This window comes from Pongo abelii, chromosome 1, assembly GCF_028885655.2.
Source record: "Pongo abelii isolate AG06213 chromosome 1, NHGRI_mPonAbe1-v2.0_pri, whole genome shotgun sequence".
Taxonomy (NCBI): Eukaryota; Metazoa; Chordata; class Mammalia; order Primates; family Hominidae; genus Pongo; species Pongo abelii.
Window position 1 is genome coordinate 121,488,714 of NC_071985.2, and position 21,010 is coordinate 121,509,723.

The following is a 21,010-nucleotide window of genomic DNA, read 5'->3' on the forward strand; positions in this document are numbered from 1 at the left end:
CTTCTATTATTTCACTTGGTAGGAATGGCCTTGTCCTGGTCTGCCAGAGTTATCCACTTTCCCTCCCGTATGAAGCCCTAAGGTGCTCAGTGAGCTCTTCCTTACTTCCCCACCATGTTATGAACTCAAGAAGGCTGCAAGAGAGGGAGGAAGGAGACAGTGCAGGCCTTTGGAGCATAGGATAGGGGAGGAGACGCAAGTGAACTGAGGAGAAAAGGCAGCTGCTCTGAAAGCTAAACTCAGCTTGCCTGGGAAAGACTCATCAGCAAGAATCAGCAGCTTGCCCATTTTGCTGGGAAGTCCTAAATGCAAGTTCCAGGTCTGAGTGGGGTACTCAACAGCTTTTTATAGGGAGCATGCAGGCCTTCTCATCCTGCACCTGGCCCCCTTCAGCAGGCATGATGGGAGATCAGGAATAAAGGGATAGGGGTGGCATACCACTCCCCTTAGCTCTCTGAATCTTATCTGTGTTTTCCATCTCGGGTAATCAACCCAGGGACACATGGGAAGGCAGCTTTAAAAGGCTATTGACTGAAAGTTCTTTGAGGTTAATGGCATATTTGGCACAGGTATGAGGCTGACCTAGAGTCCAAAGTCATTTGGGGTCAGAGTAGGCCCCATGTGTCCAAAGAGACCAGCTGGATGCTAGCAGAGGAGTGTGGACAAAGGACATCAAGTAACGATTTGACCATATTCCTGGATAAACCATCCTGGGTGGGTGGACCCTGCCCAGGCACTAACACCTTGATTCTATTATACCAATAGATTTGGGTAGTGGCTACAAGAAGTTTGTGAGTTCTATCAAGTTTGGCATGAGAAAGCATCATTTTCCAAGGTTGTTTTTGTTTATTCGAAGGTTGTCTGGTTTACAGAGGACAGAGAAAATTCACCTGGGACAGACATTTCTAATTATGCTTTGACTCAGAAAGGAGAGGCAGCAAGCCCTGGGACAGGCCCCGAGAACAATGTATATCAGAGAAAAGCCAGCTGCAAAAATGCCCAGGGATCAAGGCTTTGAAAATCACAATATTTTAGGACCCACCTCCTTCCACTCCATCCCCAGTCTTACTACCCATACATAAAGGGTTGCCACCTACAGGAAGCCCACCATGATGCCACATCATAGGTTTCTAGACCATTTCTGAGGGTCCCTCTGCCCCAGAAGACAACGAAAGTACCAAAGATGTGGTCTGCTGTCCTCCAAGGCAGGCCTTTTTAAAAAACCGTTGGTATTGACATTAGTCCTGAGGCATCTACATAGCCTAACTTAAATGAAATCCCATCTAGGAGAGAGTCTTGCTGCTGGCTCCACTCCCAGTACATGCCAAGATACCTCCTTCTTAAGAGATCTGCCAGGTACGTTTTCAAGATTTTTCTGGGAGATGCTACTCAGACCTTTGGGATCTTTGAGGCCGGATTCATTTAAAGGCAAATTAGATTCACAAAGAAAACAGAAATGGGTCCTACAAACTTTAGTACGTGTGTGGTTGTGCAGAGCTGATGGCATTTCCAAAGCTATTTATTACCTACAATCTATCCCCATCCTTCCCAGGCTTTTGACTGTTTAGCCTCTGTCTGAACACCAGAAGAATGTCGAAAACTGGAGGCATTGACTAACTAGAACTGGAGCAGTATTGAACACAATAACAGTGAACATTCATTCAACACTTACAATGTGCTAAATGCTTCATATGTATTAATTCGTTTATTCAAAACTATCCCTTCAGGAAGATGCTCTTACTGTCATCTGTTTTACGTATTAGGAAAACTGAGGGACAGGAGACTAAGCAAACTGCCAAAGATCACACCGAGAAGTAGCAGAGCTACAATCCAAGCGGAGACAGACTGACTCTGGGGCCTGGGTTCTTATGACCTCCTGACTCTCACCCATACTGCTCCTGAGCAAGTCTAAGATATGGTTCCTCCTTGGCATAAGACTCTTAGCCTACAAAGATCTCCTCAAAGGGGTTGTAGTGGGTAGGGGTGTAGGGGAGAGGAAAGCAAAGGAAAGGAAAGTAGGGGAGAGAAGAGGAGAGGAGAGGAGAGGAGAGGAAAGGAAAGGATGACCAGAATCCATCTCCAACCCCAGCCAAACAAGGGGCCTTAATTTCCTTAATCTTCTCCCGGATGTTTGCAAAACAAATGGTTCTATCCTCACAGCAAGCATGAGAGAGGGCTCCACAGAGTTCACGGCTTAGAGCCCAAGACATAGACCTTTAATGGGCTCTTAGGCTCCATGCAAGGCCAAGGTTAACGTGTTGGGCAGCTGCCCATACTCTCTCTTGTGCCTGTTATAGCAGCTGGATAATGGAAGTGTTAAATTAACTTTGGCCTGAGGTTATCTCTGTAGTTTGAGTCCCTACTAATGAACTGGAACCTAATGTAGTATGTAAATAAACTGAAACCTAACTTAGAAGTATATTTTTTTGTAACAGTAACCAGATCTCAGCCAATCAGAGGCAGTCAACTGATCGGACCATGTTTAAATAAGGCAAACTCCTGGCTGTGACCAATTAGACTATTTCTCTACTTTCTGTTCTGTCTATAAATACTCATTCTCCATATTGCAGAGGAGAGCTCTCTGAACCTCTTCTGGTTCTGAGTGTTGCCAAATTCATTGAATCATTCTTTGCTCAAATAAACTCTGTTAGATTTGTTTTATCTAATGTTTTCCTTTTAATGGAAATAATAACAAACACAAATAGTATTTGTGATGTGTCAGGCATTTGCCCAAATGCTTTACAAATATTAACTTACCTAACCATTATCATATCCCTGAGAGGTAGATACTATTATTATCCCCACCTTAAAAATGAGAAAGCTGGGGGCAGATAAAAGATAAATAACATGCCCAAGGTCACATAGCCACTAGGTTGGTGACAAAGCCACTGTGTGTGAACCCAGGAGATCTGGCTCCAGACTATGTTCTTAATTACTCTGCTCTTCTGCTTCTTGAGAATTCAATTACCACAGAAAGCAAAGTTAGAAAGCCAGAGTTAGAAAGCCAGAGAGGGGCCCAAGCAATTTCTACCTTGTAGTAAGAAGATCTGAGCACTGGAGCAGCATTCACGGGGACCTTGGGGACTAACTTCCCCCAGTATCCGTCAGTGCTTGCCATTCCCATTCTTTGGTATGTATGTCTGGGGTTTTCCATCATAATAGGATATTCAAAGCAGTTTTGAAAAAAGTCTCCTAGTATTCCCACCTTATGCCACTTTGATCGTGTAGCCACCTCTAATGCCCTCTTCCACAGACATTCTGGTGCAGCCGCCTTCTTGGATTCAGTCTAGTCGCCACCACTTATCAGACATGTACCCTTACACTGATGCCCCAGTTAGCTCATCTGAAAATTGGGTTTATTATCACTTACTTCACAAGCCATGAGAATTAAATAAGTGCATGAAACTGTGGTTCAAAGGTCAGGATAGAAGTGGCTTTTCTAGACGGAAAAGATTGGGAGAAATTGGGAAAATGGGAGAAAACAGTTCATCCTAAAATTAAAGAGTCTGACACCAGAATCAGCCTTAGACCTGGTGCTGTGAACACCGTGCTTTAGAAAAGGAGTTGGCAAACTTTTCTGTAAAGGGCCAGAGAGTAAATAGTTTAGGCTTTGCAGGCCATACCGTCTCTGTCATACTTCTCAACTCTGCCATTGTTGGGAGAAAGTAGCCACAGACAATATGTAACCAAACTGAGTGTGGCTGTCTTCCAATAAAATTTTATTTACAAAAACAGGCAGTGGGCTAGCTTTGATCTATGGGCCGTAGTTTGTTGACCCTCCTTTGGAGGGTCCCACTTGGGCCCTCTTCCAGTTGCACCCATCCCCACAAGGTAAGGAGACTGCCAGTCTAGGAGCACATTCACCTAAAGCTCACATACCTCCTCTTCTAAATCATGATCCAGATATCCAGCATTTCTACCCAAATAGCCAGAAGAGCCTGTGCACTCTCTCAGGGCCTGCACATGACTTTTCCCGGGGCCCATCTTCACTGAGAGTGGACCACAACGCTGGTGTGCACATGCATAGCCCAGAGGCGGGTGTATGTGTGTGTGGGTGGGTTTATGTGTTGGAGGTTGAGGGTAGAGGGTAGAGTGCAGATGAAGCTTGGATACAAAGCCTACAATGTCCACAAGTATGCCCATGAGGCTTCTACTGTGAGAGACAGAGGCAAAGATGGGAATTCTGGTGTGGTATTCCAAGGAGTCTGAGAATTTTAAATTTTCAGGTTCTGGCCTTCTGGGTGGTTGCAAAGTTGTATGTGTTAATGTTGGAGCATAAGTCATATTTTAACAGCATGTTAGCTGTTTTTAATATTTAAACATGATACGCAAACCTTCGTTTTCACCCTAGCTCTGGACTCCACAAATAGTAGGGACAGAACAACCTGATATCACAGGGTCAAGGACTGAACAAATGAGGCCATACTTACTGGAGCAAAATGAATTTTTTTATTGTACTTCAGGGCAACAATTCAACAGCTGCAGGAAAACAAAACCAGGTCCAGTCCATGATCTAAGAGGAAGTCAGGAAAGGCTTGGAAGAGAGAGCCAAAGGCCAGCCTGGCAAGGGGACTCCCACATGAGAATTCCTGGGAGAGAGCAGGCCCCAGGCATCAAGGTCATCTTGCCTGCTTCTCTCTAAGTTAATCCTGGAAACAAAAGGAAAAATATTTCAAAGCCCAACTCAGTAAACTGAGGCCTAAGTCAAGTTACTAAACAATGGATGCTCAGAGTTGGAAGGCTGCTACCCAATTATCTAATCAGGAGTTTTCAAATGGTTCTAGGCCCTTTGCCAGGATAGCAGAGACAGTCTTTTAGTTGTCTGTCTGCAGTGAGCCCCAGCACCCTGCTTCTCCACCGTCTGCCCTAGAACCAATGTATCACAGCATAACTGTTTGGTCAGCAACAGCCTTCATCTGCACAGGAGGATATACAACACACCTAGGGAACTGGGGGCCAAGGGATGGAGCAGCAGCAAAGCCACCGACCTTCAAGGTAATAGGGAGGCTTGGGTAAAGGCGTACCAATAATGACCATGGGAGCTCCCAAATGTCTAGACTAAGTAAGATCAACTGTGGGTGGGGGAAAAGAGCATCAGGTAATGAGTGAGATGGAAATTATCATCAGTCCAGTGAATTGAGGGCATAGAGTCAGATTTATTGTGATTTAGAAAATTAAGACAGGCTGATGATTTTGTAACCAAGAATTGGTGGAGTCAATATTTATCCCTAATATATATGTAATGAAAGTCCTTAGCTCATACTATGCTCAATAAGTGGTAGCCAAAATTTATCAATATTATTATTATTACTTTAAAAGTCTATGGGAAGCCTATGAAAAGGGCAGAACCAGCCTCATTGCTAAGAAAACATGGCAGAAGAGCCAAAGGAGCATGAGAAAGGATTAGTCCAAATATGTGAAGATGATCTCCCCCAGTCTCCTGTGCCCTGTTCTGCCCAGCTCTCTGCCCACTCCCAGCTCCAGCCTGGACTGTTACCTTCACAGGGAGCCAAGGCTTCTCTTGACTGCTTGGACAAGAGGGTAAGGGCCCTGGTTGCAGGATTTGCCAGTGAAGTCATCCATGTCAATAGACCAGATCATGGCTCCTCCCAGGTTTAAATTCTTTAAGAAGTGAACCTATGGGAGACACAGAAGGACACACAGAGATTCGAAGGGTGGCCCCTAAATGCCCAGGACCATATTAGGTTCAGATGAGGGTCTGATCTTAGAATACAGCAGTAGACTAACTGGTTTTCTGGAGTTAGAGACTCCCTGAGGAGTAAGATTGCTCAGGGAGAGAGAGCCACCAGATCAGCATTAGCCACATCTCATTCTGACTTAAGTCACCACACTCAAAGTCTGGCATTCTTGGAGGCTGAGAAAACTCTCCATAATAAGGGAAGAAACTAGGAAGCCCTTAACAAAACAAGTGGCCAGGATTGTCAATTACACTCAAGCCTCCTTTTTGCCCTAACCCTGAAAGGAACACAAATGTCTTACCAAGGTCTAAGAACTGGTAGGCTCAGGAATCTGGAGCCTCCTAGCTAGGTCATCCATGAGAAGGACTGAACAGTTTGTACTGAGATAATTAACAAAGTAGATTACCTATACAGGCACCAATGTCTCCTTTATTCCCTCTCCCTTCTCCTTGCCTTTCTCTTCTCTCCACTCCTCACTGATCAGAATAAACTTACTTGTTCTCAATTCTTTTTTGCATCCTTTCCAACTCTTCTACCTGTACCACAGCTGCTCACGGGTATGACATAGAGTCACTACTAGACTTGAGCTATAGAGGCTGCTGGATCCCATCCTAGAGTCTGGGGCCTCAGAAGTTTCTCTCTTTCAACATAGAGTATTCAGGCATTTTACTACATATCACCATTCCCCACCTAAAGGAGTATCTGCCTGTGGCCCACCTACCTTGGTCTCCATACTCTTCACATCATCATAGCCCACCCACTGGTTCCCCTTGACTGCGTAGGGAACCTGCTGATCCTGGAGCCTCGTGATCTTGGCTCCTTTCAGGAACTGGCAGATCTGGCAGGGGAAAGGGAAACGAGAGGGTCAGTAATGGGTTATTCTTGAAACTTGGTTGGGGTAGACAGGGCAGGCGAGCCACTAGGGACTTGGGCAAAATATCAGAACCTTTATCCCAAGGATCAGACAATGAGAGAAATGACCACATACATCATATGAAGTGGGTGTTCCAAGGTGAACCACTAGGAAGTGTCTGTGCTAAAGTCTCATCAGGAGGAGACACAGCAGCTAGAAATCAGAAAATACTTGAGTTCCAGACCAGACTCCAGCACCGACCAATAAATCTTCCAATTTCTTCATTTGCAAAATGGAAATAATTATAATAATGCTTTCAACATATCTACCTTACAGTGTTGTTGTTAGGATCAAATGAACTAATCCGCATTAAAAAATTTTTTTTGGAAACAGTAAAGTGCTCTACTTCTAAAGTGAAGTATTATCATGACCATCCCCACTATTCCTCATCTTGTAGTATCTCCACTTAAATCTCATTACTCCCCGTCTGTCCCATCCCATTCCCAATATGCCCTGTCCTGGGGCTCCCCTTCTATCATTAGCTACATTCTTTCTGTTAGCATAAGGAAGAGCTCTAAAAAAGATAAATCTTCAATTAAAAAATGCATTTCAACATCACATAGAAAATCCATTTCGGATTACTCTTTTTGGATGAACTACATTCATGCTTACTACAATGAGGGCAGAAAATGGAAGTTGAATATTTAAGCAAATATCAATCTGTCAAAGTTATAATGACCTAGAGTCATTATGAACTGAACGATCAAATCAAACTTTCCATGAGATGGGAAGTGCATATCTAGTGGTTGATATTATAACCCTACCAGGAGATTCTGAGCAAAGACCTCTCTTCTCCCTTATATTAAGAGTGTTATTGCTATCAACCTAGAACTACACAAGGATGGGTCAGCTTCTCTCTCACTTCCTATCTATCAGGTACCCTGAGATTCAATGAGGACTCTCACAATGACCCATGTCCCATTCCTGTTGCCAATTGAATTGACGATGTGTCAATCATTCCTATGTGTAAGATGAAGGGAAAAATTGAGCATTACACTGAATGGGTACCTTGGTACCCATTGGTGCCCATTGGTGCCAAGTCATTCAGCACGGGCCGATGGCATGTCCACACTCACAATGAGAGGTCAGGCTGGGACTCCAAAGATAGACCAGGATATAGAATGATATTTTTTTTTCTGTACCTGATCAAATTTCTACTCATCCTTCAAGGCCCAGCATAAACGTGTTCTCTTCCATGGAGGCTTCCCCAGTCACCCATCTCTGATCTCATGTCACTCTACACCATTCATTGGTCATTGAATCCCATATTGTTTTACAATACCTCTCTGATTTTATTAAATGTTATAGTTATCTTGTTTTTGAACTCTTGTTTAACTAGCTATGTCTGTATTTCACATTCTTTCCACCTTGACAATAACCCCTTTAGAGACAAGGATGGATAATTACTTATTTCTAGCTTTCACAGTACCCAGTGTTTGGGATATGGGAGTGTCCAAAGAGTTTCTGTTGGTTGACCTATTGTTAGATTTATATCTTCCCCAATGCTTTTTAAATAAATTTTCCCAGATTGGAGGGCAGAGAGGAATGATGGTGTAATTAGCTGAACAATTTTGTTATCCCTATGATCTATCTGACATCTGCACAGAATTTGACACATTTGACCACTCTCTCCTTTTTGAAACACCTACTTCTCTAAGGTCTTTGGCACAGATCTGGGTGGGTTCCTCCTACCCTTCTTGTAGTTCCTTGTCAGTTACCTTAATATGTTCCCCTTCCTCTGCATGTCCCTCAGGTGTAGGAGGTTTTTGGGTTTGTCTGGGGCCTCATTCACTTCTCACTGTATGGTTTGGCTTCAGGTACCAGCTTTATCCTGATATTTTTGAATCTACCTCTCTAGTGCAGACTGGCCTGCTGTGATCCAAACCCATATATTCAACGACTCACAGGTTATCTATATGTCCCACGGGCTCCTCACACTCAGAACATCCAAAACTGATCTCATGAGCAGGACCAATGTCCACTCTGTTCTCCCTCCAGTCTTCCCTATCTCTGTAAATGGCATTGCCATCCACTTAGCTGCTCAAATCAAGAACTTGGGGTAGTCTTCCTTCTTCAATTTCTCATACCCTCCTCTGCCTATCCCCATTCCTGGCTAGCTCCATCTCCTCTTCAGAGTTCAGCTTATTTCACTTCCTCCAGGAAGCATTCCCTGACCCTCTCCCAACCCAGAGTTAGGAGATCCCCTCACATGTTCAGTCTGACCTTTCTCCTTCACAACACTCAGGATGTTTTACTCTGCTGTTAAATTGAAGATGGAACATCTACTCAGACACGGCAGGGAGCTGAGGGTACAGGGGGTTTCCAGGTACCTCATAATAGGCCAGGAAGCCTGAAGACTCTGTGATGGGTCCAGCAGCTCCAGGGCCAGAGGCAGGGGCCCCCACGGTAGTTTCTGCAGAGGCCAGTGTGAAGGAGTGCCCATATGTGGGGATGCCCATGACCACCTTCTCTGAGGGCATTCCCTTACGTATCCAGTACCCCACAGCATATTCCTAGAATGGGAAGAGAGATGGAGGCTCAGAGTGTGGGGAAAGAAAGGTGTCAGACCTTTTTTAGCCTCTATCCCAAACTTCACAGAGGTGACTGCCTGGTTTCTTTTCTACATCCGAGTGTGAACAGACCAGCCCCCCGGACCAGAGTGCTTGTTCTAATGCACATATGCTCTTTAGCAGCAAGAGGCGTACGCAACTTTTTCTAATTTCTGAAAGGAACTAGACAGTGGATCACAAAAGAAATCAGTCAAGAAACCTAGAAAACATGAAATCAAGGTTGTCACCATCTTCCTTTCCCTTTTGAGTCAACTCAAAATCCCTGTGGAACTTGTCTACACAATGGCTCACTGTGAATACTGACAAAGGTGGCTGTCAGATTCCTAGTCCATGAGGCCTCACAATGACCTTAGACCCAATGGGACGTGTCAACGTAAAGAGTCAAACTCTGTAAAATATTTGAAGAGATTTATTCTGAGCCAAATATGAGTGAAGAATGGCCCATGACACTGCTCTCAGGAGATCCTGAGGACATGTGCCCAAGGTGGTCAGACTACAGCTTGATTTCATACATTTCAGGGAAACATAAGACATCAATCAGTACATGTAAAATGAACATTGGTTCACTCCAGAAACGCAGGACAACTAGAAGCTGCAGCTTCCAGGTCACAGGTGAATTCAAAGATATTTTGATTGGCAATTGGTTAAAAAAGTTATTATGTAAAGGCCTGGAGTCAATAGAAAAGAATGTCTGGGTTATGATAAGTGGTGCAGAGACCAAGGTTTTATCATGCAGATAAAGCCTCCAGGTAGCAGGCTTCAGAAAGACTAGATTGTAAATGTTTCTCATCAGACTTAGAAAGTCTCTTCTATCAGTCCTAAGGTCTCTGTATTGATGTTAATGCTGGTCAGCTGTGACGCATGCCTGACACCCAACTTCCCATCATGACCTGAATTAATTTTTCAGATTAACTTTGAATGCTCTTGGTCAAGAGGAAGGATTTGTTCCGATGTTTGGGGGGCTTAGAATTTTATTTTTGGTTTATAGACAGATAGGGAGGTAAGAGGCTAATTTTGGCTTTCCTGCTCTCAGAACAAAATAAACGGTTAGAGAAGACAAAGATATGTCTCCTCATCCTTAAAGATAACTGATAGAGAGGAAGGAGTGAAGGAGGCTGATGTGACTTAGCCACATGAAGGCCTAGAAAACCCCAACCAGAAATCATATCTAGCTCTGGACTGATCCATTTTGTGACTTTGAATATGAAGGCCTGGAAACATGCAACACAGATATTTTTTCTCCCAGAATTTTAGGAATATATATCTATATATATGAAACAGCCTTTGCAAAAATTGTAACTGAGAAAATTATGACAGTGAACGAGATCTGACCTAACTGACTCCATCTTGCTTCTAACCTCCAAGCTGTCCTTGTTCATTCCTGGGTGTAAGCCAACTCAATTTGGGAGGAATTTAGTCTCTAGGTTAGCTTTGAAACAAAGATGATTAACAGCCCTTTTTAGAAACAAACTCTCTTCTTGCCTAGAGACCAGTCTGCTTTTGTAGAACTAACAAATTAGCCATAAGATTAGAAGTTATGGTTTAGGAGTCATGCGGCCAAAGGCTGCAAGATTCTAAGCCTCCCCAAATTGCAGCTGGGAATAGCATCACCTTTGCAAAACCTAAGATCAGTGCTTGAGATATTTTGCAGATGTTGCATTCTGATGCACCAGCTGACACTACCCAGACCCAGGAATCTGGCTCAACCAGTTCTGTGATCCCAACCAAGAACAAAAGACAGCGAGAAAAACCCACTTTGAACCCTTATGATTTCATCTTCAACCTGACCAATCAGCACTTGCCACTTTCTGAGCCCCCATCCACAAAATTATCCTTAAAAACCCTGATCCTTGAATTTCCAGGGAGACCAATTTGAGTAATAATAAAATTCCAGTCTCCCATAGAGCTGATTCTGCATGACTTTAACTCTTTCTCTATTGCAATTCTCCTATCTTGATAAATCAGTGAGCAAGGAGAACCCATTGGGTGGATATGTTATGTTCCAGAACAACATCAACAACATTATTTTTTTTTTCACTTTTCATTTCCCACCACCAGCAAGTTCACAACACATGACCCTGAAAAGTCAATGGAATCTGCCGAGCTCCTGTTTCATCATCTGTGAAGTGGGAGTAACACTTCCTACCCAGCTGACCTCATGGGGTTGTTTTAAAGATAGAATTAAATAGGGAATGTAGATGGACACAGGAAGGTACAAGTTCTGTTCACCTGTGTAGATGCCAAGAAATGTATCAAAGATGGAGAATCCAGAGAAGACAGGGATGGGGGACACTCTGAGCCAGAGACAGAGCTTAGGGCACTTCAGCTATCAGCACTTCTGACATTTTCTAGGTGACATTTTATTGGTGCCTGGTCAAAGCGCTTCTCCTGCACTCACTTGCTCCTGGGGCTACCCAATTCCCTCTTGGGCTCATAGCTCTTCCTCAGTTCAAGATAGAAGTAACTCTAGACATGCCGGACTCTCCCCGGCCCCACCCCCACGGCCAGTACCCCTGCGGTTCCCCTGGCCTACTCACCACATTGTAGTAGGAGCTTGGCCCTCTGTCCTGCCACCCCTTGCTCAGAGGGCTGTTGTGGCCAGTGATAAGGGGCTTTTCCCAAGACCCATGGAAGTCAAAGGACAGGAGGTTGATGAAATCCAGATCTCTAAAGTGCCAAAAGCAATGGGAGAGATTTTGTGACGAGCAGTGGTAGAAACAATTGTAAGTAATTGTTTTGGTTTTGAATGATGCTGCTAGAAGGATTGAAAGTCTCTGTAAAGAAGTTGTTCCTGGCTGAATGATGCAGGCTTAGGACAATGACCTTCCCTCTCTTTCTCCTCCCCTCATCCCTCAAACATGCTGATGCATCATTTGAATGGACCAAATTGGAAGCAGAGGGATGGAAACTTGCTCTGATGTACTCACTTTGCCAGTTTCTCAACTTGATAGCTGTTATCAATCATTTGCCTCCCTGCAGATACGCCTGCAGTCAAGAGAAGCCTTTCCTTGGTGGATTTTGTGAAGTCCTTCTGAAATGCTTCTGCTAACTCCTAGGAAAAACAAAGAAACAAGGTGCAATATTCCCCTTCCCAGAGTACAGTGCTAAGCTTCTTGCCTGGAATCTATGAGGTTTCTAGAACCACATTAGATGGAAAAGATCAACCCTTTCCTCCCCACCCCACGTGGGGATGCCTTGTGCCTGTATCTGCTCAGGAAGTTTCCACATTAGGCAGGAGAACCCCAGCCTCACTGTACCCAGGAATAACTATCTTGGTTTCTACCTGATAGATTTTCGAATCTATCTGATAGATCTTCTGTGAGCCTACCTCAGTACTCAGGAAATCCTATGGCTACACCCTCTTTCATATGGATGTTGCTTTATTTTGATGTTCTTCATCAAAAAGAAGAACATCAAAATAAATGCGCAAGGGGGCTCCATTGTTACCGCCTTAAACTAGGAACCGGGGCTTTTCTCTCATTAATGGGAGCTTCAGAAAGGCTGGGGCTGTCAGACTCAATCTCCTCCTTTTTGTCTCCCAATGTGGCTGTGGATTCTGGATATCAGAGTACTGAGTACACCGTGGCATCTGACTTACATGAATTACTTGATTCATGACTTACATGAATGAGCACAGTGAAATGAGTGTTTTCTTTCTGATCTGGGTAGATCCAGCTTACATCCAGTCCATCAAAGTTATGGTTCCTCAGAAACAGGATTACGGAGTTAACGAATTCCAAGCGTGATGTAGAAGAATCCACCATAGGGTGGAACCTGGAAAGAAGCAATGTGAGTGTCTTTTTGGAAAGAACAAGTAACACTTGTAGTGTAACACATTTTTCACAGAAATCCTGGGCAGTCTTCTCTTCCCCAATATTCACTTACAATTTGTCTATTCTAATGCTTTCCCCTTTTGGAACAGATGAGAGAAAAAGGATTGTTGGGCCAGAACATTGATCCAGCCAGGTAAAGGAAGACTGGATTCTCTGCAGAGCTTCCTAAGGGTAACGGAGCTGCCTTTGACAAAGACTCTTGCCTTGACCAAACTTAGGTAGGCTTCTCTGAGCCCTCTTCTCAACTGGACCTCAACCTTGGGCTTCTGTGTCTGTCTTTGCAGTGCCCGATTCCAGAAAAAGTCCTGCAAGGTCAGTTTAGCCAGAAACCCCCAGCCCTGGTACCTGATTACTCACCCCCTGCCATCCCCCAGGTGGTATCTCATCACGCTGGCATCCTTTGGCAGGAATCCTGTTGAATCAGTTTAGCAAGAATCCCCCTAGCCCCAGTGTTTCCTCTTCATGATTTTCCATCCACTGATTGCCCCCAGCATGCTCTTTGGCTATATTTCCTCACCTGCCTTTGCTGCCTTTGGAATAGAACCCAGTACCATACTGAGGTCTTTTTCCCCGTTTCAATATTTCCTGAATAAAATCCGTTTTACTGCTTTAAATACTGTCCAGCTTTGGTTTTCTTTAACACTTTACACCCTTGGAAAAGCAGTTTGCAATGTGGTGGGCTTAGGGCTAGAAGAACTAGATTCAAGTCCAAGATCAGAGTCCTTTCTGATTGATGGCCACTTTGTCATTAACCCGCTCCCTGGGTTCCAGTCTGGCCACCTCTAAATTGGGACTGAGGGTACTAATCCTGCTTCATGTGCCTCAAGGGGGTAACATTTAGGGAAGTTCCAGGAAAAAGAACTGGACTCCAGTGACTTCATGGTCCCCAAACAAGCATCCCGGCCACAAATAGGCAATGCAGATCTCCCCACCCCCAGGATTTCTGATGAAAACGGGACTTGAAATCAGCAGCTCCTCAAGGGCTTCATCTGAACTAGAATTCTGAAGCCATGAAGTTGATTCTCAGATGCCCACACCAAGGGCACCAATAGCATTTAAAACCCAAAGCTGTAGATGAGATACTAGTATTTTCCTGAGGACATAACTTTTAAGTTGTGTCACTTTTCACCTCTTACAATAACTCCCACACCCAGGCTTTCTTAGAGCCTTGAATTAATTTTGTTTTACTCAATATTAAATTGAGATTTTGATTCCTGCATGTATCTCATCTTCGAAGTTGAAGAGATAGCAAGAAACTGGCCTGATATCAGAAAACTACGGTGGAAATAGTTTTCTAGCTTTTCTCTTGCATTTGAAAGTGCTTACAATGATTAGAAAGCCATTGCACCTGAGCCTCTGGGAAGATGCCTCCAATTTTAGGACAGATGCCCATTCAATAGAAATTTACTAATTTGTTCCTTAGAAGCAAGTTTCTGTATTACATGTATGTAATTATTCTGCACAGCACCTGGCACAAAGCCTGGCATTTACCTAATAATAACAACAATAATCATATAACAGTGATTACTGCAACCCTTGAGCCCTTATTGCACAGGGGCACTATGCTAAACAGTTTGCTTGCATTGTCTGCCTTTACAACATCACCCTGCGGTAAATTCTGTTATTATTCTTATTGTATAGTTAAAGAAAACTGCGGCATACAGGCATAAAGAACTTGACCAAAGTCACACAGCTTGCATCCATCTAAAGGGAAATCCAAACCAAACACGTCTATCTCCAAAGTTCTACTTTCAACCATTAAACTGGTAAACAATTATTTACTGAATGAATTTACTGAATGAATGAATGAATGAATGCAAGAATGAATGAATAAATGAAGACATTTTTATTTGCATCAACACCTAAGCAAGTATTAGGAAGGGGAGAAAATTTGATAATTAGAAGGATGGGTGCCATGGAAGCCCATTCATATTGAAGGGTGTTCACGGAGGAGTTAACACAGAACCAAAAAAGTTAGGTAGCCTGATCTTTCTTCCTTCTTTCTGTGTGCAGAAATCTACATAGGTCTTCTAACACTACTTCTCTCTGCCTACTCTGGCTGTAACTGACTACTGACAGGTTGCACAAGTTGTACTATCAGATTTCTATAAAAACTCCAAGACTCTCTCAGCCGAGTTTAAAATCTCTGGACTTTTTAAGATTTTAGCACTTCAAATAATAAAGCAGAAGAAATTCAAAATTAGATAAACTGTAGTTGAAGATTGAAAAAATGTGATATTTATCCTTATGTATTTTCATTTAGCTCTTGATGTAAATGGGATATCATTTTTATGTGAATAGAAAATATTTAGAATGTGTGCTTTGTATCAATAGCTATTTTGATTTTAAGCAAAGCAGGACTGATTGTTTCCTCTGCTGCTCTGATGGTGCTCAGGCCATCTGGCTGCACAGCCATGATCCCAGACATTGTAGTCCACTGACTGCTATGGGCCATGGTGGGGCTTCTGAGTGGAAGCAACCCATCCAACCCACCCCAGGGCGCAAAGTCAAACCCTCAAGTGATTTAAAAAAAAATTGCACTTTCCAATTAAAACTAATTCTATAATCCATAAAGTGAAAAACATTCATGTAAATAATTTAGAATTTTCTGAATATTGTTCATGGCCCACTTTCTCTCAAGCCTTGAGTGTCTGGGCTTGTATTAAGCTCCAAAAGAATTCCTTCAAAGACCCCAGGAAACCTAATGCTGTTCCTCTGCTTATGACAAAACTCAGATCAGTTTTGCCACCTGGCCAAGGGAAAACCTCTTACAGCCTAGTTTAATATCTCTTCTTAGGAGGAGGAAAAATGGTGATGATCAAAAATTACATGGGAAAATGAACAAAAAATAAAGATGTAGTCTTACCCTTTGGAACCAAACAGGTACCCTCCAATGGACAAGAGAATTTTCAGTTTGGGATTCCTGAAGTAGAAGAATAAGATGATTATTTATTTTCTGGCTGCCAGGGAAGCCTTTGTCTAGAGAACAGAGTTCTTAAGTGTAGAGAATATGGACAATTAGGGCCTGGCTGTTTGAACTAAAGCGAAGTTCAGTGAAGGGATGAAGCACTGGTGAGAACAGTTAGGATCAGAAATACACCCAGAGAAATACATAGGAATGAATGAATGAATGAGATAGTATGTCTTAGGTTCAGCTTAAGACCAGCTTCCCTCCTCTAAAACCCATGCAGGATGCTTCCACCCCCATCTTACTGACTTGGTTTTGAGACTGTTGATGGTCTGGTAGAGCATCACTTCACTTTTGTCCTTGATGATAACCTTGTTGTTTTTGATGCTGGCGAATGAGTAGATGAGATGAGAGCATAGGAAGGGGTCAATATTCTCAAGGGTGAATTTTCCTGGTTCCTGCCGGTCCTGGGACCAGTTGGTAAAGTAGCAAACCAGTTTGTAGGCAGATCCTGGAGTAGAGTGAAGAGAGCCAATGAGACTCTAGTGCTATTGCCTTAGAGCCCAGAAAGTCACAATTTTCTCCCCAAGACAGCCATTGCATCATTTGCTCATTCTGCCAGAGCCTCTGAGGGTCATTCAGCCTGGGCCTTTAGTGCTGGCTCTTGAGTACCCAGACCCCAGTTAAGAAATACGCTGAAGCTGGGCACAGTGGCTCACACCTGTTATCCCAGCACTTTGGGAGGCTGAGGCAGGAGGATTGCTTGAGCCCAGGAGTTCAAGACCAGCCCTGGCAACATAGCAAAACCCCATCTCTACAAAAAACTTAAAAATTAGCCAGGTATAGTGGTTCATGCCTGTAGTCTCAGCTACTCAGGAGGCTGAAGTTGGAGGATTGCTTGAGCCTGGGAGGTCGAGGCTGCAGTGAGCCATGGTCACACCACTGCACTACAGCCTGGACCATACAGTGAGACCCTGTCTCAAAAAAATTAAAAAAAAATACATTGAGAGACAGAGATACCATCAACATATGAAACACCCATGGAGCACTAAGATTCAGTGTGTATGGATGGTTGGATGACACAGATCAGTAGAGAAACAGATAATACAAACATTGTGTATGTTTGTATTCACACACACATATTGAGGCCAGGTATGGGGAAGGGGTGAGAGAGAGAGTGGCTCAAAAAGAACTAGAACAAGGGATACACAAAAAGATACAGAGAACAAAAACTCAGTGTCATAAATATGTCAGTGGCAGAACCGGAAAGAGTAATCAAGAAAAAAAGCATGTAGCAGAAAAAGAAACTGGACATCAAAAACGAAAGCACCCAAGCCAGGAGATCCAGGCGGTAGTGACTTATTGACTACTTACCTCCCTGGATAAGCAGCAAGACCACTACACCTGCAATAGATGGGTGGAAAGAGAAATCTGTTGAGCCAAACCTGGTTCTGCTGTCCCAGATAATGGCAGTGAAAATATGGGTGTGCTTACATACAAGATAGAGCCACACTTCATCTGGGTTCCCCAGCCACAGCTGCTGGGGTTTCTTTACAGGACCTTGAGATCCCCAGCCCTGGGGTGCCTTGTGTCTCTACGTTCCTAGGCAGAAACATTTTCCAAGCTGGGAATTTATTTTTTCATTCATTTATCCAACAAAGTTCTATTGAATCATATGCTCTGTGCTAAGCATTGCTCAGGACACTGGGGAAATTATAATGCAGTTAATGCCTTCCCTACACTCAAGGAGCTCATAGTCTAGTCTGGAGTTGAATATAGGTAGGGTGACCATATAGTTTATTGTCCAACGAGACCCTTCAAAGAGTAAAAAGGAGCATTATTAATAATTTCCCTAGGACCATAGCTTGAACCAGCACTATCTCAGGCAAATTGAGATGGTCACACTATGTATAAACAATTAACTCTTAGAACAAGGTAAGCAGTGTGATCTGGCCCTGGTAGTGCTTTAAACTTACATGTTTGAAATTATGCCCAGTCTCTTCTCCATAGGACATCTACCCTAGGAAGAATGGTGAGATTATTCTATACTTAACACATCCTCCTAAAGGAAAGAAAGAGCAGACCCCTGGATCCTAGAAACTTTGCCCAATGGACAAGACTCCTGGAACTGCAATCCCCCCAGCCTGGGGATATTGTTCACTCTGAAACCCTTATGGGTCCGAAAGTGAAGAAAGGGGCAGCCAAAAAGGAGAGAAAACTTTCAATGACACAGCTGCTGGAACTGATTCCTCCCCTGCAGAGCTTAGGGCTGGAAAACAGGGCTCTACTGTTCTCTCTTGATGATTCACATGTTTTTTTAGGCAGGGAGGTTAGGCTCCGGTTCTCTACACACTCACTAAGTAAATGGTCAGAGAAATTCTGTTTGGCCCATCCACTGTCAGGTCAGCCTCCAGGCCCTTCTCCAAAGTGTGGCCTCACTACGGGCTCTACCCTCTCAAGGGTCAGTCCAGGGCTCAGCTAAGTTCAACAGGGAACCCAAAACGCTCTTGCCAAGTGGGTGCTTCATGGCTTGAGAGGCTAAGACAAGGTGAAAGAGGTATGGACACAAATAAATGATTTCTTTCCCCCAGCAGACATATTCCCTCCCCTCCCCTCCTGGTAAACGTCCCTCGTTCACTCATAGCCTTGTTTATTTAGCCTCATCCCCACTCTCATCCCAATTCCCAGCCACCACAAAAGTCAGAGTTTTGGATCAGAACTTTAGAGTTGAAAGGGAGAGTTTAAAAAACATTTAATTCAATAAACCATTCTGCAGATGAGAAATGTGGGGCTCTCCAAGAGTTGTAAAATATAACCACGGCAGAGCCCATGAAAGATGTGACTCGTAATACAACGCTCATACACCAAGAGACTAAGAAAGCTTGGCCTCTTTCCTGTCTTAGCTCCAGTTCTGATATGGACAAGAAGCACCTCTGCGCAAACTGAGAACATCCTGCCAGTGCAAAGGGTTCCAGCTACTGCTGCCTTCTTGCCCGTTCAGGAAAGATCAGGTGGTTCCCTTGCAACAGTTGCATTGGCTTGAAATTTTTTGACACTAAGGTCAACAGAAAGACTGAAGTCCCAGGAAAGGAGAAAGATTACTTCTTCTACAGACCTGTTACCTCTTCCTTCCTCACCAACTTTCCTGCTGAATTATCAACCCCATGCTCACCTGCCCAGAGAGACTTCTGGTCCATGGTGGTTGCTCCCATATCCTTGGCCAGCTTCTTCTGGGATGTGCATTCTCTAGGTCTTTTATCCACTGAGGTTTCGACAGCCTATCCTACATGAAAGAAGCAAGAAGTCCAGGGACTTCCCCTGGCAGACTTGTGAAACTTCTCAGAAATGAAGCCCAGATTTTGAGCAATGCCAACTCTGACCTGTCAGAAATTAGTTGCTATGAAGACAGCTGCTGAAAAGCCCTTTTCATCCAGTCTCACCTAAAAGGGACCCAGTCCTGGAGAAGGGAAGGAGGTGATACTCAGGCTCTACCTCCTGGTATCACCCTAGGCCCTGAATCTCCTTCCTCATCATCCCAATCTGTCTCCTTCTTCTTGCCTCCACCTCTCTCTGTGCTCACACCACCTCTGGCTTGCTTAATTTTTTAGAAACAGGATCTTGCTCTTGCTGTGTCACCCCAGCTGGAATGCAGTGGCACAATCATGGCTCACTGCAGCCTCAACCTCCAGGGCTCAAAGGATCTTCCCAGCTTGGCCTCCAGAGTAGCTGGAACCACAGGCATGCACTTTACACCTTGCTAATTAAAAAAAAAAAATTTGTAGAGACAGGGTCTCACTACATTACCCAGGCTGGTCTTGAATTCCTGGGCTCAAGTGCCCCTCCTGCCTTGGCCTCCCAAAGTGCTGAGATTACAAGTGTGAGCCACCACACCCAACAACAGCTATTGTTTACCAGGCACCTCCAATGACACCTTCTCTGTAGCTCTTTCCACTGTCCCCCAAGCCAAGACTAGCTGGCACCTCTACCTACAGTGCATTCTATTTCCTTTCATTCCTTCACACTGTATTGTGATGTATTGGTGTCTGTGTCTCCACTGTGCAAGTACAAGAAGTATGCAAACGAAAAATTAGCCAGGCGTAGTGGCACATGTTGATAATCCCAGCTGCTTGGGAGGCTGAGGTGGGAGGATCTCCTGAGTGAGCCCCAGAGGTTGGGGCTATGGTGAGCTGCGATCACACCAGTGCAGTCCATCCTGGGCAAAGCAAGACCCTATCTCAAAAAAAAAAAAAAAAAAAAAAAAAAAAGAATTATGTGAAACACAAAAAGAAAAACCTCAACAAATGTTTGTTCAGGATCCTGCCTTAACCTGTGAGAATGGACTTACACTCCAGACTCAAAGGCTCAGACCCTCAGGGCCTTGCACATCTCCCTACCTGTCTCCCAGTGCCTTTTTCATAACTGGCTCCTCGGTGTCACCCAAAATGTACATGTTGAAGCCCTAAGTCCCAGTGTGATGGTCTATGGAGAGGGGGCATTGCGGGTAATTAGATCATAAGGGTAGAGTCCTCATGAATGGGATTAGTACTCTTACAAGAATAGACACAGAAGAGATGATCTCTGTTTACCATGGGAGTATGCAGCAAGTAGGTGGCTTTCAGCAGATCAGGAAGAGGGCCATCACCAGACACCTCACCTGTGTGCAGCTTGATTTTAAACTTCCCAGCCTCCAGACTGTGAGAAATAGACATTTGTTGTTATGCCACCGAGTCTGTGGTATTTTGTTATAGCTGCCTGAACCTACCTACTCAGTTCTCAAGGGCTCCAGAATCCGCAGAACCTTCAGTATGAAAATACCTCAGCTCAGCTTACTGAAAGGGTGCCAATTTTGTTCTTGTTTCTTTGTTGATAACAAAACACAGTATGGGTTCATACTAAACTTCTTATGCATACCAATGTATTCATTCTTCTTTCAGATTTAAAATGAGGTTTAAAAAAGCACTCATGGTCCAGCCTGGGTGACAGAGACTCCGTCTAAAAAGAAAAAAGAAAAAAGAAAAAAGGAAAAGAAAACACTCATGGTATTCTTTGTTAGTTTGAACTGAGGTCTTTTCATCTTTTGGTAGGTA

At 43.9% G+C, this 21,010-nt stretch overlaps 1 protein-coding gene across 1 annotated transcript; it reads right to left on the reverse strand.

The window, feature by feature from the left end:
* Positions 1-4,426: 4,426 nt before the first annotated feature.
* CHI3L2 (chitinase 3 like 2) lies at positions 4,427-19,758 on the reverse strand. Its single transcript, XM_054529600.1, has 11 exons — positions 19,096-19,758; positions 17,298-17,327; positions 16,233-16,434; positions 15,882-15,938; positions 12,806-12,956; positions 12,110-12,234; positions 11,720-11,849; positions 8,943-9,125; positions 6,421-6,537; positions 5,498-5,637; positions 4,427-4,649 (listed from the first exon to the last, which is right to left on the reverse strand). Exons 1-10 carry the CDS (start codon positions 19,133-19,135, stop codon positions 5,500-5,502), a joined length of 1,173 nt encoding a protein of 390 aa, XP_054385575.1. The 5' UTR covers positions 19,136-19,758; the 3' UTR covers positions 4,427-4,649; positions 5,498-5,499.
* Between the last annotated feature and the right edge of the window lie 1,252 nt (positions 19,759-21,010).